Genomic DNA, 15,259 nt, shown 5'->3' on the forward strand with positions numbered 1-15,259 from the left:
CCCTCCCACAGTCACTCCGCCATCTGCCCACCATTAATTGTTTGTGTTTCTCTCCTGGGCTGCGGATGACAAAGCCTCACAATGCATATGTTCTGACTGCGAGCAGGTGATATATACGTTCCTGACTAGCACTTTGCTGATCGGCCGCGATGCACCTTCCCTTCTAAACCATATGCTCCGTTAGATACTGTCCAACCTCATCTCGCCGGTGAAAAGATGGAGGGTCTGGTTGCTAGGAGACCGCTGAAGAATGGTCTGGGCTGAATGGATGCTCTCCCTCTCCCTCTCGCTCTCTAATTTTTTTCATGAGGAGCCAGTAATGTCAATCAGATGAATGACAGATCCCCCCCCCCTCGGAAATCAGTACTTCAATATGTCAAATTGAATTTTTGTTCCACATTATGTGTCAGACGGAGGCTCTGGTGTGTGTGTGTGTGTGTCGGGCTGTGTATGCATGACCTAATTTAAAAGAGTTTATTTCAAACCAATATCATTTATTTTCTTTGCCATTCACACAACTGAATTGCATTAAGAAAACAGCACAGTATTTGTTGTCAGCTTACATATGCAGTGATGGATATTAATGCTTCAGCACTTGAATATTTCACATCACACCCCTGAAAGCTATGAGGCTCTTTCTGTGCCGCATATGCATTGGGGGGGAAAGAAGAGAGATGCTGGAAGGAAGCTGAGATCTGAGTCACAGCTAGAGCCTAAATGACTAAATTTAACTAACAGGAGCTGATTAATTGGAAGAAGAAGGAAAAAAAAAAGACAATTACTTCATGCACAGCCTGGAAAATGCAACAGTCGGCACATCATGCAAAGAGTTTTCTTGTTTATAATCAGGTCAATGGTGAGCTCAGGGTTTACCCCTAACCAAAAGCTTGCCGCACCTCCTTGTTCCTGTTTTTGTGTCCCTTAGCAGCTTGAGGCAGCGGCTGATGTAGGTAGGCGTTTTGGCTTCTGTGTGTTGGCGGCAGGCTATTACCAGGCGCCTCTGCTTGCGTGTGTGCTTGTGCCCGTGTCTGAGCTGTGACAGGGTAGAGCAGAGGCATGGCAATTCCTTGTCCCGGCTTCTGGAAAGCTGCTATCAAGTTCCTGATTTGCCGGAAATATCGTTTCTGCACACCAGGAGTGGTCTGAAACACAAGAGGAGAATTCAGCTTCTCCATCTTCATCTCCACATTAAATCCCCATGGGGGGGGGGGGGGGGGGAAGAGGACGGGACGGGGACCGGCTTGAAATGAGCTCTCACAGATTCACCTTATAAAAGACATCAGATACGCTGAAAGCTGAGGCAGGAACTTGAGGACATTTGTGTGCAGGGAATCACGGCAATTATATTTTCATATATCTGGACCACTGATCCACACTGAGCTCGCATTTAAGGCAATAAAATGTATCAATAAATAAGGTGATGCACACGAAATTGAATCTGTAATTGCTCTAAAAAACTACGGTAGAAGGATAAAATCTGTACTCGAGGGGTTTAAAAGCTAAATTAGGATTCAGTCTCTGAAAGTATTCACTCCCCTGGGCTCTTTTTTATGTTTCGTTGGACAACAAAAAGCGTTTGTTTTCAGATGTGCGTGTGACATTCAAGATGCTTATAGTGTCCCAACAGTATCTCAGCTGGCTCAGCTTTTACTTGAGACTGAAGAAAACTGAAATAAACACAAAGATCATTTTTAGAAATGATATAAAAACAAAATAAGTTGTTTGGAATTCATCTTCCAGTGCAACAGCAACTCAGTGTGACTTTCTTCATTTAGCTTTAGTGAAACTTCATCAAGGATCTCTCAGATCATTCACTGCAATAACCCTCATAAATTGTGCCTACAGCTGTCAGTTTAACATCAACAAACTATGAAGCATTATTAGTATTTGTGTTATAATTTAGTTAAGTAAGGACATAAAAAAACCCACATTGTTTGTTTTTATCCTGTGCAATCAATCATTCTGTAATAGTGAAAGAAAAAGCCCTTTGGATGTTTCCATCTCCGGCCACAAGTGTTACCTCTGTTCCCCGGAATATTTCATTAAAGTGATTGATATTGCACATGAGTAATGTAAACCGGTATCTAGCTTGTAGTGAGATTTGTCTGTTGACTTGACGCTGTCGGTAAAAAAAAAGGAGCGAGGGCCAAATGTAGTTACAACAGCATCAAGCTTTAGTTGTCAGCGAGAGACACAGACTTGAGATGTCTCCATGCGTTCACGTCTCCGTGTGTTTGCCAACCCTCAGTGCTCCATTACATATCCCATCAGAAATGCTGTCAAATGCAATTCTACGTTTCCCATCTCTGGAGTATATGCTGATGCTGTGGACTCTTAAATTTGGTGGTGTTGGGGGGGGGGAGGGGGGTATATATCACAGCGTGTTATTGCGAAAGGAAAAGAACCCATTTCTCAGTGCTGTCGTTCTTGGAGGAGAAGAAGAAGAAGAAGAAGAAGAAGAAGAATGTTTGCCTCATATTCACAGCTTGCAAAATTAGGCTGTCACCAAAACAACCTCTAGAACTAATCAACACGAGCCAAAGTGAGGTGGATGTGCAGCTGTTTTGCTGCTCCTGTGAAGTTTTTAGGGCGCGCAAAGAAGTCTGCAAAGAATGAGAGCAAGACAAATGCAATGATAAAAAATGTCTCACTTCAGCAGCCCACGAGCCCGTGTCGTCCTTGTGGAGTCTGTATGTGTAGACGAAGCCGCTGTACCTGCACACGCAAACACAACAGAAACAGCGTTTGGCCCTTGGCTCATCTTTCAGTTTTAATGAAATGCATATTTGCCCCCCAGCAGTCATTATTATCATCATCATTGCTCCTTCGAGACTCACATGTCACACTTAATAAAAGGCCACCATATTTTTGGGGGTTTCAGTTGATACTTCAGTTTATGCCTTTTTGTGCTTTTATTGTCTCAGATGTGAGGAGATCAATAATCTCTATAATAGCAGGAAATAGGATTGTGTGTCGATGTGATTACTGAGGTCTCGGTGAAGAAGCGGAGATACTTCACAATCTGTTTTTTGTACTCACAGCACACACAGGCAGTAGACGTCCGGCACGGAGTCACTGTTGCGGACTAGGTAGCACCCGTCCCGCCCGTCCTGGGCCAGCCGCCTCTCCCCCTCCTCCTTGCCAATGGGTCCGTGGTAGACAGGCAGGTTCTCCATCGCGGCTCCTCTCCACTTCTACTTTTTGTTCTGCTCCCAAGTGCCTCCTCTCCCCTCTCTCTCTTTCTCATGCGCCTTCAATTTTTCACTGCAGGCGAGCCCTTTGGTCTTCACTGTGAATCCTCTAGACTGGGCACACAGGTAAGGCAGCTGTCCAGCTTCTCATTTGATATTTGGTTCTTGCTGTTCAAATGTCCGTTTGGGAGACTGAGCTTTGGCAAGCCAGCGTTCTGATTTTCCGCTTTACTTACCCAGACTGATAGCAGCTCTCTCTAACCTCGCTAACCTTTATGTCTTGTTGCTCAGCCTTCCTCTTCCACTGTAAGACACACACACACACACACACACGCATGTGCACACCAGCACACACGTAAAATGTGGGTTTGTGTATCTCTCAGGAAATGGTTGTATTTTTTCGACAGGAAATAACTTCAAAGATTGTAACTGAATATTTCCACAACAATAGAGAGCACAAGAGAGGAATTTTTAAAAAAAAAAGCAATATCAATCTTTTCACATAGGAAAACGTAAATTGTGCTTATGCAGTGACTTCTACTGTTTCCAGCTAATTCACCTAGAGGCCTCGCTTTGTTTTCTTTTAAAATCAGTTTGCTGTTTTCTGTTTCCTCCTCAGTTCCCTGAATAGTGATGTATGCTTTACTTCACAAAACTGAAGAGGAACAACTACTCAGATCCTTTATCTATAGTAAGTAACTATAGCACTAACACATGTAAAAATACGCCATTACACGTATAAGTCCTGCATTCAACATCCTAATTACAAGTAAAAGTACAGAAGCTAAATGTACTTAATGTAAGGAAAGTATTCATCCAGCAGAATGGCCCATGTGAGTAATATGTGATATATTGACTGATTTTTTTATATCCTTTTTTTCTAATCTTGTTTTTTTGTTGGTAAAATATTGGATAAGTTGACCACTTTGGTCCTCAAACTGTTATTCAAATGGAACATCTAAAACATGAAAAGGCATCGCTTTATTGTAAGAGGTCAAAAAGCTGAAGAACCAGTGGTCTCATTTTTAACAATGCATTGTATTTTACAAATGAATAACATGTTTTATGTACAATCTTAATCTGAAAAGTAACTGGTCACTGTACCCCAGCTGTCACATAGATGTAGTAGAATACAAAATTTACCTCTGAGATGTCGTGGAGTAGAAGAAGTACCTCAAAATGACACTGTAAACACGAATTTATTTCAAATTAAACTTTTGAGTAGTCATTACTTATACTTGCGTGTTTTGTAAAACAACTGTGTCATTACAAAATCTATTTAGTAGTTTGCACTAATCAATCAAATATTGAGTGCAATGATCATGTTTAGCGGAGATAACATGGTAGGTTACGTTTCTGTAAGGGGGGGGGAGGGGCCCGTTTGAATTTCACTCGATTAAGCATTACTGCCGTGTCCTGCGTCCGACCGCGAAACCTATCCTGGCTTTGACGGAGCTGCGGGATTACTCGACTATATCTTTACATAATAGTTATATGATATATTAGCTCTGAATATAGCATAGCAAACCTTTACATGCCAGACAGCCACTAGCTTTTAGACTGCATGTCTGCTATATGTTGCACTGAGGGTTCATGGGATTTTGTATGATCTGCTTGTGATTACAGATGCCGTCAAAAGAATCATGTCTCACGTGCCGCCACAGATGATGTGTGAAACAGCAATGAGGTGGTTCAACCTGGCAGCAGACAGTGGAAGCTCCAGGAGGCGTGCCACAGTCAGCGTCCCTACTGAACAAGCCTAAACATGTATGTGTCATACATGTGATACATGCAATGTTTTAAAATCCTGTTTTTGATACTATTCATTGCAGAGTTTGCTATCTGTTTAGGTCTTATATGCAGAGACACCTCAACTGTGGGGTCTGCTAGCCCCTCCAAACCAAGCCTCACATGGTTTTAATCCCCCTTTGTCACCAAAGACTCTCAGGAAATGTTTCACTACTAAGATACATATTTTGAATTATGTTATAAGTTTGTTGAATGAGGAGTAGGAATGTTCCACCACTTGTGTTTTACAGTGTATGCTCAGGACTGCATATTGGTGTTCAGTTGTTTCGATATGTTTAACCCAGTTCCTCTGTCCTTATCCAGTCAAGTTGTAATGTCGGCATGTGAATAGTCATTCACAACGCACAGTTACTGTGTAATGCTGCATTTCTTCTCTCGACAAGTTGGAATTTCTTTCAGTTTTAACAGTTACAATGCGATGTTTTGAAAAAATAAAACACATTGGAACATTAAAATGTATTGTTTAATTTCTTTCCTTCTGTACAATTTTCTTGAAACAATACATTAAATCTCAAAATCAAATAGTATAATTAATTTAATTAAAAGTAAAGACATTACTTAAATAAACTAATGGTCTTAAGTAGCAATAAATAATGTTATATTAGTGATTTGTTTATATATGCTTATGTATGTTGAACTTAAAATAGTTATTTCAATAAACTTACACTAAAGAAAAGAAATAATTCAAGTGAACTAATGATTTTTAGTAAAGATTACTAATGTGGACTTAAATTTGTCTACTGCATTCATTAAGGTTCTATGTTAACACAACTTGATCTCTTTAGTTCCTCCATTTGTAAAAACTTAAATGGTTTGAGGCAACGGGTTTCCACACGGTTTTCTAGTAAAGTCAACTAGTTCGGGCTAACAGTGTACAACGCTTGAGTGAATGTATTTAGTTCCTTATAACAACTGACCAAATGTATAAAAAGAAATGATCAGTAGTTCTTCTTATTTCTCGAATTTAGACTTGTAATAAAATACAGAAGAAGAAAAAGATTAACTCCGGGGCCTAGCTACTCAATATTGTTAAATGTCGACATGTTAAATTGAAATCATGTCAGAGCTCGATGTTTTACGTCAGCCGAACAACAAGTTTAAACCTGCTGTTTAAATGAGTTCCCCATATACTTCTCAGCTTATGTCACGCATCCACACTGTTACAACACATGTTCTCAGTCACATGTCACTGATGCGTCTTCTTTAAAACGTGTGTCAAGGACACTCACACCTGCTCTGTACAACAGCGAGGCATCAGCTAACGAAGCCGTGCGCAGCAACATACTGTGGAGCTGCGACAAACTCATCCTGCAATCTGTGCTGTCAGTGGGAAAAAAAAGTTCTGTTGTGTCAAATTAAAGATGGTGATTAAAATATTGAATATTTGCAGCCGTTCTCAAGATGATAGCACGGCGTCTGGTGTTATAAGCTCATCAGCCGTGTTGAGATGTATATTATTCTTGGCTGTGATGCTCTTCATTCACACCGTGTTCTCGACTACATGGAGTCCCTCAGTCCACCAGATGCTCCTGCCAAGGATCCGTCAGAAAGACGAACTGTATTTGTAACATTCAGTGCATCCTATGAGCTGGTAGCGCTCTTTAAACGCAGCCTTTGTTGGAAGATTTGTGTTTTTATACATTCAGAACAGTATCCTACATGAGTCATCAGTCTGTGTCGGAGCCATCTTTCCCTTGGCTCAGAAAGATCATGAGTGGTGGGACTTGGGGGCTCTGTCTGGGTAAGCAGCCAGCGGCAGCTCATTCATTTCTTTCACAGCAGTTTAGCGCCATCCAGTGGAAACGTTGCAAGATTATTGAGGAATGATGTGCTGCAAGTAGACTGCAGTACAGACTGGATGCCTTGTCTTCCTTTTTTTGGTGGCTTATTAATGTGTAAAAACATTCAGGCTATTTTAGTTATAAGTTTAGAATAGAAAAATGCAAGAACACGTCACCGTTTAGACTTGAACGAAAACATTTCGAGCATTTACCACTCAACATTCTAGCGTATAATAGTCCCACAGTCTTCAGTGCAAAACAAAATGAAACCATACTCCCTTGGCTCTGGACTCACAGGGCAGGCCGGGGTCAACGCAGAATGCAGTGGATCTATACTGGACACAAATAGCGGACAGAGATAAATCATTGATTAGCCGGCTGCTCCCTCGAAACCAACTCAACCGGCCAGACTGGAATGCATCATATGGACATTAGTATGAGATTATGATATCTGGCCTTGATATGTTACGGAATCCATGTGAGGCATTCTGGGAAAAGAGGGAAGACTGACTGTCCATCTGCCCGGCAGACTGTAATCCCAGCACTCTCATTCCCGGCTGGGGGGGGGGGGGGGGGGCAGCTCTGGAGTCACAGCTGTTGGAGGGTGAGATTGTGAAAAGGAAAGTAAACAAATCATTGATGGAATCAGTTTCACCAAATCGCTGTCTGTGTGGCGTTGGACTGAAATTAATCCGACAATCTCCCATTTTAGTAAAAGAACAGAAATCAAACAACGATGTGGCATTTTTAATAAGGAAGTATAGTTCACTTTATTTCTTATTTATAGTCAAAGAAATACATTCATTTCCATTTTCCTAAACTGTCTTTACAGAATAATACAATTAAAATGTTACAAGTTTCATGATTACACATATAATGCATTGGTCCCAAAAAGGAACAGTAAATGTAGCATTGTTATGACATGTTGTTAATAATTATCCTTATACATTTCTATTTCATAATGTTTTGGCCTACAAAGCCAAAATACAGTAATACAACATTCAGTCAAAATGGAGATACCATATTAAATATTGGAATGCCACAGAAGTGTATAATTTCTGAGAAAACATCGTAGTTTGCAAAACTACAAAACTGAGCTTGAATTAAAGCTAGCTGTTGAGATTAGCCACAGCTAGCCTTATGAAAGGCTAAATTAACTCTTTCATACTCGTGTAAAACATCTATCATCTTTGTGATGACGTTTATCATGCCATATAAATGAGGCAGAATTACAACGAAAGAAAAAGTAACAGCAGCTGCACTAGTCCTGCTACAACATCATTAGCCTAGCTTAGCAGAGCAGCTGTAACTTACTCCCTACAGCTTTCCTTTCCTGCAACTTTAAACCTACATTACACTTGATTCTTTCATTTTTTTTTTAAATGCTCCACTATGTTCACCAGCCAGTCGCTAGCTGTGTCTGTGTGTCTGTTTGGTGCTGAGCGGGTTGTGTACAGTGAGGTTTTTTCAACGTATTGGCTGAATACAGCAGCATTAAAGACATGAAATGTTCAACTTCAGTTTCTTACGCCGTTTGGCTACCAGCCTCAAAACTCTAAACCTCTCAGCTTTATATTTTGTAATAACTTTATTTCTGTCTTTGTAGAGCAAGCGTTAAGCTCTGCTGGAATTTGATCATAGTTACAGCACCATCTCACGCAGCCATGCTTTAGTATGGAGTTCAGCAGTCACATGACGTTGGCGTCACTCTGGAGTGTGAAGCCAGTGGAGGGAAGGGGACAGCCTGCCCTCCAGGTGGCCTGGTTAGTTAGGACCGGAGGGCTCTACAATCGCCAGGTCTTTCAGGTCACTAAGTTTTCGAGAGAAGGAGCTCAGCCTGGTGCTGAAGGAGCCCCTCTTCTGGCTGCTATCTTCCCCGTGGGCCTTCAGGCAAGCCCACAGGCCCTTGCAGAGTCCCCCGAGACGGCCCCGAAAATGGTTGCCGATGAAGCAGTAGAGCACCGGGTTGATGGCCGAGTTTGAGAATCCCAAGCAGAGGGTCAGCGGTGTGAGGGTGTCGATGGTCCAGGTTACCCCGCAGCTGTCCACCCAGCCGCCGCTCTTCAGCACTCCCAAGAAGGTCACGCAGTGGAAGGGGAACCAGCAGATGAAGAAGGCCAGGACCACAGCAGCTACTGTCCACAACACCCGCTCAAGCCCTCTGCCCTCCAGGGGCCTGCCCCCGCTGGAGCCGGGGCACACGCAGGGGGTCGGAGGTCTCTCTGGTTTACTGCAGCTCTCCTTTGACTCCAGTGATTTAAAAGAGGGCATGCTGGGGGGGTGTGATGAAGTCTGCATTCTTACCAACCCTGTATCAGCCAGCAAGTGTCTACCGATAGCAGAGTAACAACAAGAGGTGACAAACAGTGGCAGCAGGAAGGCCAGAGCAATCTTCATCCAGACCAGGGTCAGGTACCAGGTATGATCGGGATATAAAATCGCACAGGCTTTCACGCCAAGCTCCTCCAGGTAGTAAGTGTCCCTCAGATAAACGGTGGGGGCCGAGCAAGCGCATGCCAGCACCCACACCAGGATGCACGTGAGCCGGGCGCGCTTGGGGTATCGTGCGCTCTGGGAGCGGAGCGGACGCACGATGGCCAGGTATCGGTCCATGCTCATGCACGTGATGAAGAAGATAGACGCGTAGAGGTTGAGGTTGTGGAGCACTCCGCAGACTTTACAGGCCACCCGGCCAAAGGGCCAGCTGTAGCCCTGGGAGTAGTAGACGGCCCACAGCGGGAGGGACAGCAGGAACAGCAGGTCGGACACGCACAGGTTCAGCATGAAAGTGTTAGCCACAGTTCTCCTCGAGGCACTTGCATGGGCCAACACCCACACTGCCAGGGTGTTGGCTACGGTTCCCAGCACGCAGATAATGCTGTAGATGGCGGGGATGACTGTGGTCATGGGCACAGGAGGCCAGTCTGGGCAGTGGAGAGCAGAGGGGGCTAGAGAGGTATTCTCTGTCATTGAATAGGGGGAGGAGGTGGAGTTGAAAAGCGAGAGGTCACTTGGGACTGCCATTATGTGACTGGTTGTGCCCTTGCGTCACCCAATTTCACTTCCCCCCCTTTCAGTTTCCCAAGGTCAGCTGGAAATAAAACAAAACAGAGGACGTTCAAACTTCGGCTGCCTTTTATGGACACAATAGAACAGAGTAATGTTTAGTTGGCTGCAGTGTTTATTAGCTGTTCATAACTAATCACAGCAAAAACACAAAATGCATATGGAGGGGTTGTAATAATCTGCCTGCTACAGCGCTCCCTCAGAAACATCTATTTTGTGTTAATGACTGAAATACGTTTTTTTTTGGGCCATTAATGAAAAAGTGTCAACTTAATTTTCGATTTAATGGATTCACAGGAATCTCAAGTCACTGAAACTGATCCTATTATGCTCCGGTGCACCAGCGAAGTGCATTATTAATAACAGAAACTTAATTTAATTTAAAGCAGGCAATCAGTTAGATGAGTGAAATGACATCTCCAAATAACTGTTTCAATAAAAAGAACTCGTCGTTATGTTAAGACAGTTGAATTAGTGAAAGAAACTTTAACAAGGATTCATTTAAATTTAAAATGAGATAATGACAAATAAAAGCAGACTCAGAATGTGATTTCTATCTATTTAAAGAAGTCATCTTACCTGTGAGGGATTGAGCCTCCAGTCTAAGCAGGCAGGCGGGTTTCAATGCTTCTTTTGGCTAAAGTCCATGTCTTGACAATTGCTCCTCTGACCCCTCGAAGAGAAATCTGCACAACTGACTACTCCGGACCATATCATGCCTCTGTATTTGTGTGAGTCTGCGTGTGTGTGTGTGAGCGTGAGCGTGTGTGTGTGTGTGTGTGTGTGTGTGTGTGTGTGTGGAGAAAGCAGACTGAAGGCTCTGAGAAACCAGATGAGGTTCGGGGTCTTATAGCCCCCAAGAGCCTCATGATGATTGCATAACAGGGCAGTCGCTTACACGTCCCACCTTCATCATAACCAAGAGGCTGGACTGTACCTGGACACAAGCCAGCCTGCAGAGACAGAGAGAATAAGACCAGCATGCTCTCTCTCTCTCTCTATCTGTATATTTCATTCGATCCCTCCTTTTTTCCCTCCCTCCCAGAGTCTCTACCAGAAAAGGCCAAAACTAAGAAAATCAAGTCAAGATGTGTGGTTGAGTAATAGCTGCGTCTCCAGTGACTGCAGACACAAAACCATGAGTCATACCTGACCATGACTATTCACACAACCAGTGTGTTTGAGGTGTCAAACTTAAAGCCACAGCTGTCCCCGCTGCGACCTCTGACCCGAGGAACGGAGGCCGCGGGTTAATTAGCGGAGCCTCGCACTTTGTGTCATATTCGTCCTGTCAGCGGTCAGATAAGCCATGGGAAATATTTACTCTGTCTCAGTGGAAGTCGAGCCAGCCACTGGAGCAGAGGGAGAGAGGGGAGGCACAGTGTGGAAGATGAATGAGGAGGAGGACGAGCAGATACTGCAGGGAGTGAACAAGGAGATGAGAAGGAAAGCGAGAGGGGGGAGGAAGTGGAGGGAAAGGAGGAGAGAAAACGGAGATTCCCTCCAGTGGTTTTTCATTAGAGCCTCTGGTAAAAGTTAATGAGGGATGCTCGCAAAGCTCTGAGACTGATTACATCACAGCTCCTTTGATCAACGGTGTGAGCGTGCGTCTCTCCCTGTCCGTGCACGTGCATTTACACGTGTACGTGGGCACTTTTGCTTTAGTAGTTGTGCAACTGAATGTACTTAATCTCAGCCTGGCATTCACGCATCAACGCAATGTGCTCGCCTCTGTTTACATGCGTGTTTAGGTGTGTGTTTAGGTGTGTGTTTGTGTGTGTGTGTGTGTGTGTGTGTGTGTGTGCACTCTGCTCCATTGAGTATCTATCAGGATCTGAATGTTCTAATAGCACTGGGAAAGCTGACGGTGAGGATGATGGAGGAAGGCGGGACAGAAAGCAGCACATTTGGAAGGCCGCAGATGAAGACCTTCTTGCAGGATATGACAAATTTGGAATTCGCTGCATGGGACGAATTGTTCAAATGTGATGGTTAGGCTTTGCAAAACGGAAACTTCCTAATGCGCTGTGCTTCCACTGGCATGCTGGGTATGCACAGTTGTTCTTCTCACACAGACACATACACAGAGAAGCCAAAGTCAACTAAAAACTGAAATTGATGGTGTCATGCTGGCCAACAGAAATAGAAGATGACAGACTAAAAGGACAGAACCATGTCTCTGCCTCCCCTTAGGTCCTCTGTAATCTAGTTGTGGAAAGTAACGAAGTACAGTTACTGAAGCACTGTAGTCTACTGTAATTTGGAGGCACTTGTATTATTTTCTGCTACATTATGGTTCCACTCAAGTGATTTTTAGGCATATTGAGAAGGTAGGAGCTGTAATCCCTTTTTGACATGTGGATAACTGCATGTTATTATCATGTTAACGCATTCATTAAATGACGCCGACAATTATTTTATCGCGTGTTAACGCAGTTTTTTTTTTAATCGCAAAAAACGACATGCTATACTATGAGAATCAGAATCAGCTTTATTGGCCATGTATGCGTGCGCATAAATGGAATTTGACTCCGGTTACATATTAATCTCATCGTACATATACACACATGAAATATATACAATAAACAAGAGAAATATTAGAAAAACAAGGACATTTAACAGCTACAATAGAAGTATAACTATATCCCCCCAAAAAGTGTATATATATATATATAATTTGATGTTTTTATGACATTTTCAACATGCTATCCTATGACTTCATTATGACTTTTTAGACATGCTATACTGTGACTTTTTATGGGGTTCTCTCGACATACTATAATATGAGCCGAGGTTACTGGCCTACTCCTGGCTGACTGGTGTCCGGTAGCAGAAAAATAAGATTAATGAAATAAAACTTAACTTAACATGAGGTTGGTGACTGTTGTGTCCACATCTTTACAGAAACCTTTCTCAATCGTGGTTCCGGAAAAAAGCTGCTTGACTTCAGAACAGATGGCAGGACTTCTGTGGGACTAGAGGAGGTGGACTCCGTGTTTTCATCATGATGCACAAACATAGTCAAAGTTAATGGACTATTGTATCCTGATGTTGAATTTTTAATTTTTTACGATGTCGACCATATGGTCTGCCCAAAGAATTGCTTTTGTTGTTGCTGTTTACATTCCGTATGATGCATATTGAAAGAAATGAACTCCAGGAATTCACTACTGTTCTTGTTTTGTTTGTCATGTCTTTCTTCTGTTTCAAATTGGCTACAACTGCAGTTAGTTGTGCATTCCTGTGTTGCATAATTACTCTAAATGATGCTTGAATACTTGAGTCCTCATAACTCTTTTGATAATTTTCTATATACTATACTATGACTTTTTTCGACATACTATACTTTTTTACAACTTTTTCGACATGCTATACTATAACTATTTTATGACTTTTCAACATACTATATTATGACTTTTATATGATTTTTTTCGACATGCTATACTATGACTTTTTTGACATACTATTCTGACTTTTATATGACTTTTTCAACAAACTAAACTATGACTTGTTCCAACATACTATACTATGACTTTTTTATGACTTTTTTCAAGAAATTATACTATGACTTTTTTTGACATACTATACTATGAATTAAAAAAAAACTAAACCAAGACTTTTTATGACTTGTTTTGCCATACTAATTCATGACTTTATTTATGACATACTTTACTCAACATGCTATTTAGATCTCATCACTTACAAGAGCTATACAAATAAAATGTAATAACATTTTTATAATTATTAATATAATGACTTTTCTTTACACACTTTACTATGACTTTGTTATGACTTTTTTAGACACACTACTTTTTTTTTAATATAGCATTTTCCCAGAATGCTATAATTTAACTCTTTTATAAAAATCTTTTGACATGCTATATACCATGACTATTTTAGATATGCTATAATATTACTTTTTTTTAAACTTTTTTAAACACACTAAACTGACTTTTGTCAATTACTTTTATTACATACTCTACTATGAATTTTAATGACCTTATTTGAAATACTATACCATTACTTGTATGACTGTTTTTGGACATATTATACAATGGCTTTATTATGACCTTATTTGAAATACTATACTATTATATCTCGTCTTGGAAGCAGCTAAGCTGCTTGGGATGAGCCTCCATGTTTCTCTCCAGTTGATCCTCCAGTGTTTCCTGGAGGACAGAGAGGCAAAAAAACACATGACAGACACTCATTTCAAATATAAACATCACGTTATTTGACTGTTACAGTTTCCAGACTATTACAGACTATATCCTATAATTCAATGAATTTTCAAGAAGTTCATAACAAAGCTTAAGAGGCCAAAAATATTTTTTTACAATTTCAATATTCAACAACATTTAACAAAATGCAGCTGGTAATAAGAAAAAATATCCTCCCTCCGAGCTTCAGCACAGAGATGACGTCCTCTCAGTTGGTCTGTAGAATGTTTCTCTTCTTCCCAGACGTCGTCCTTTGAGGCTGCAAATCTAAAAGTGTGTGACAAATAAAAGCACCTGTCTTAACATGCAACACAAATGACAGTTAAAGTAAAAACAACAGTAATACACGGAATTTATAGTTATATAATTGCATACTTTTCATGAATGAAATTGATGCACAAGATTTGGACAAACCAGAAAACTCTTCCATAGTTCCCATAGATCTATGCCAGAGGTTCCCAAACTGATCAACGACTGAGGAGTCCAAAATGTGACTACATTATTGTAATATGATGTGTATATTCAATGAATAATTGTTGTCTGTTAACAAATTAAATGACAATTTTGGGGATTTTAAATTAAGATAGATAGATAGATACTTTATTCATCCCCAGGGGGAAATTTGTTTGTTACAGCAGCAAAGATATACTTCAGCAGAGTAAAAATACAAATATTAAGTATGAAAAATGCACAATATATACAATAAAATAACAGAGTAGAACATATTAAATATACAGAAAATAAAATAACAATACAAATGCACAGTATATACAATGAAATGGAATAGTATTAAATTAACTAACTAGGTAAACTGAACAGTAGTGCAAAGATCAACCAACAGCAAACAACAACAGTGTAGCGGTGTGTAGTCATGTGAAGGATGATGTGGACAGAGGTGATTTATTATAGAGTCTAATAGCAGAGGGCAGGAATGTTCTCCTGGATCTGTCCTTGTGAGCACTTTCTCCAACAGACTGATTCAGCTCCGCTGTCCCTGCAGTAGGGGGTGGAGAGGGTGGTCCGGGTTATCCAATATGGATAATAGTTTCTTCAGTGTCCTCTCCACCACCTCTTCCAGATTGTACAGTTTGCAGCCAATGATGGAGCCGGCCTTCTTAACCAGTTTATTAAGTCTGTTGGTGTCTCCGGCTCCAATGCTCCAAATTAAGGACTTGGGCCTGTTGGAGTGCAA

The 15,259-nt window shown here is 41.4% G+C and overlaps 2 protein-coding genes across 2 annotated transcripts; both read right to left on the reverse strand.

Annotated features, from left to right (window-relative positions):
• Window positions 1-477: 477 nt before the first annotated feature.
• Window positions 478-3,472, reverse strand: LOC116389202 (SH2 domain-containing protein 1A-like). Its single transcript, XM_031857695.1, has 3 exons — window positions 3,040-3,472; window positions 2,652-2,715; window positions 478-1,142 (listed from the first exon to the last, which is right to left on the reverse strand). Exons 1-3 carry the CDS (start codon window positions 3,174-3,176, stop codon window positions 876-878), a joined length of 468 nt encoding a protein of 155 aa, XP_031713555.1. The 5' UTR covers window positions 3,177-3,472; the 3' UTR covers window positions 478-875.
• A 4,051-nt stretch (window positions 3,473-7,523) lies between these two features.
• Window positions 7,524-10,639, reverse strand: agtr2 (angiotensin II receptor, type 2). Its single transcript, XM_031858017.1, has 2 exons — window positions 10,427-10,639; window positions 7,524-9,872 (listed from the first exon to the last, which is right to left on the reverse strand). The coding sequence occupies exon 2, from the start codon at window positions 9,803-9,805 to the stop codon at window positions 8,546-8,548; it is 1,260 nt and encodes a 419-aa protein (XP_031713877.1). The 5' UTR covers window positions 9,806-9,872; window positions 10,427-10,639; the 3' UTR covers window positions 7,524-8,545.
• Between the last annotated feature and the right edge of the window lie 4,620 nt (window positions 10,640-15,259).

Source organism: Anarrhichthys ocellatus, unplaced genomic scaffold (genome assembly GCF_004355925.1).
Source record: "Anarrhichthys ocellatus isolate YVR2014 unplaced genomic scaffold, GSC_Weel_1.0 scaffold19, whole genome shotgun sequence".
In the NCBI taxonomy this organism is placed as follows: domain Eukaryota; kingdom Metazoa; phylum Chordata; class Actinopteri; order Perciformes; family Anarhichadidae; genus Anarrhichthys; species Anarrhichthys ocellatus.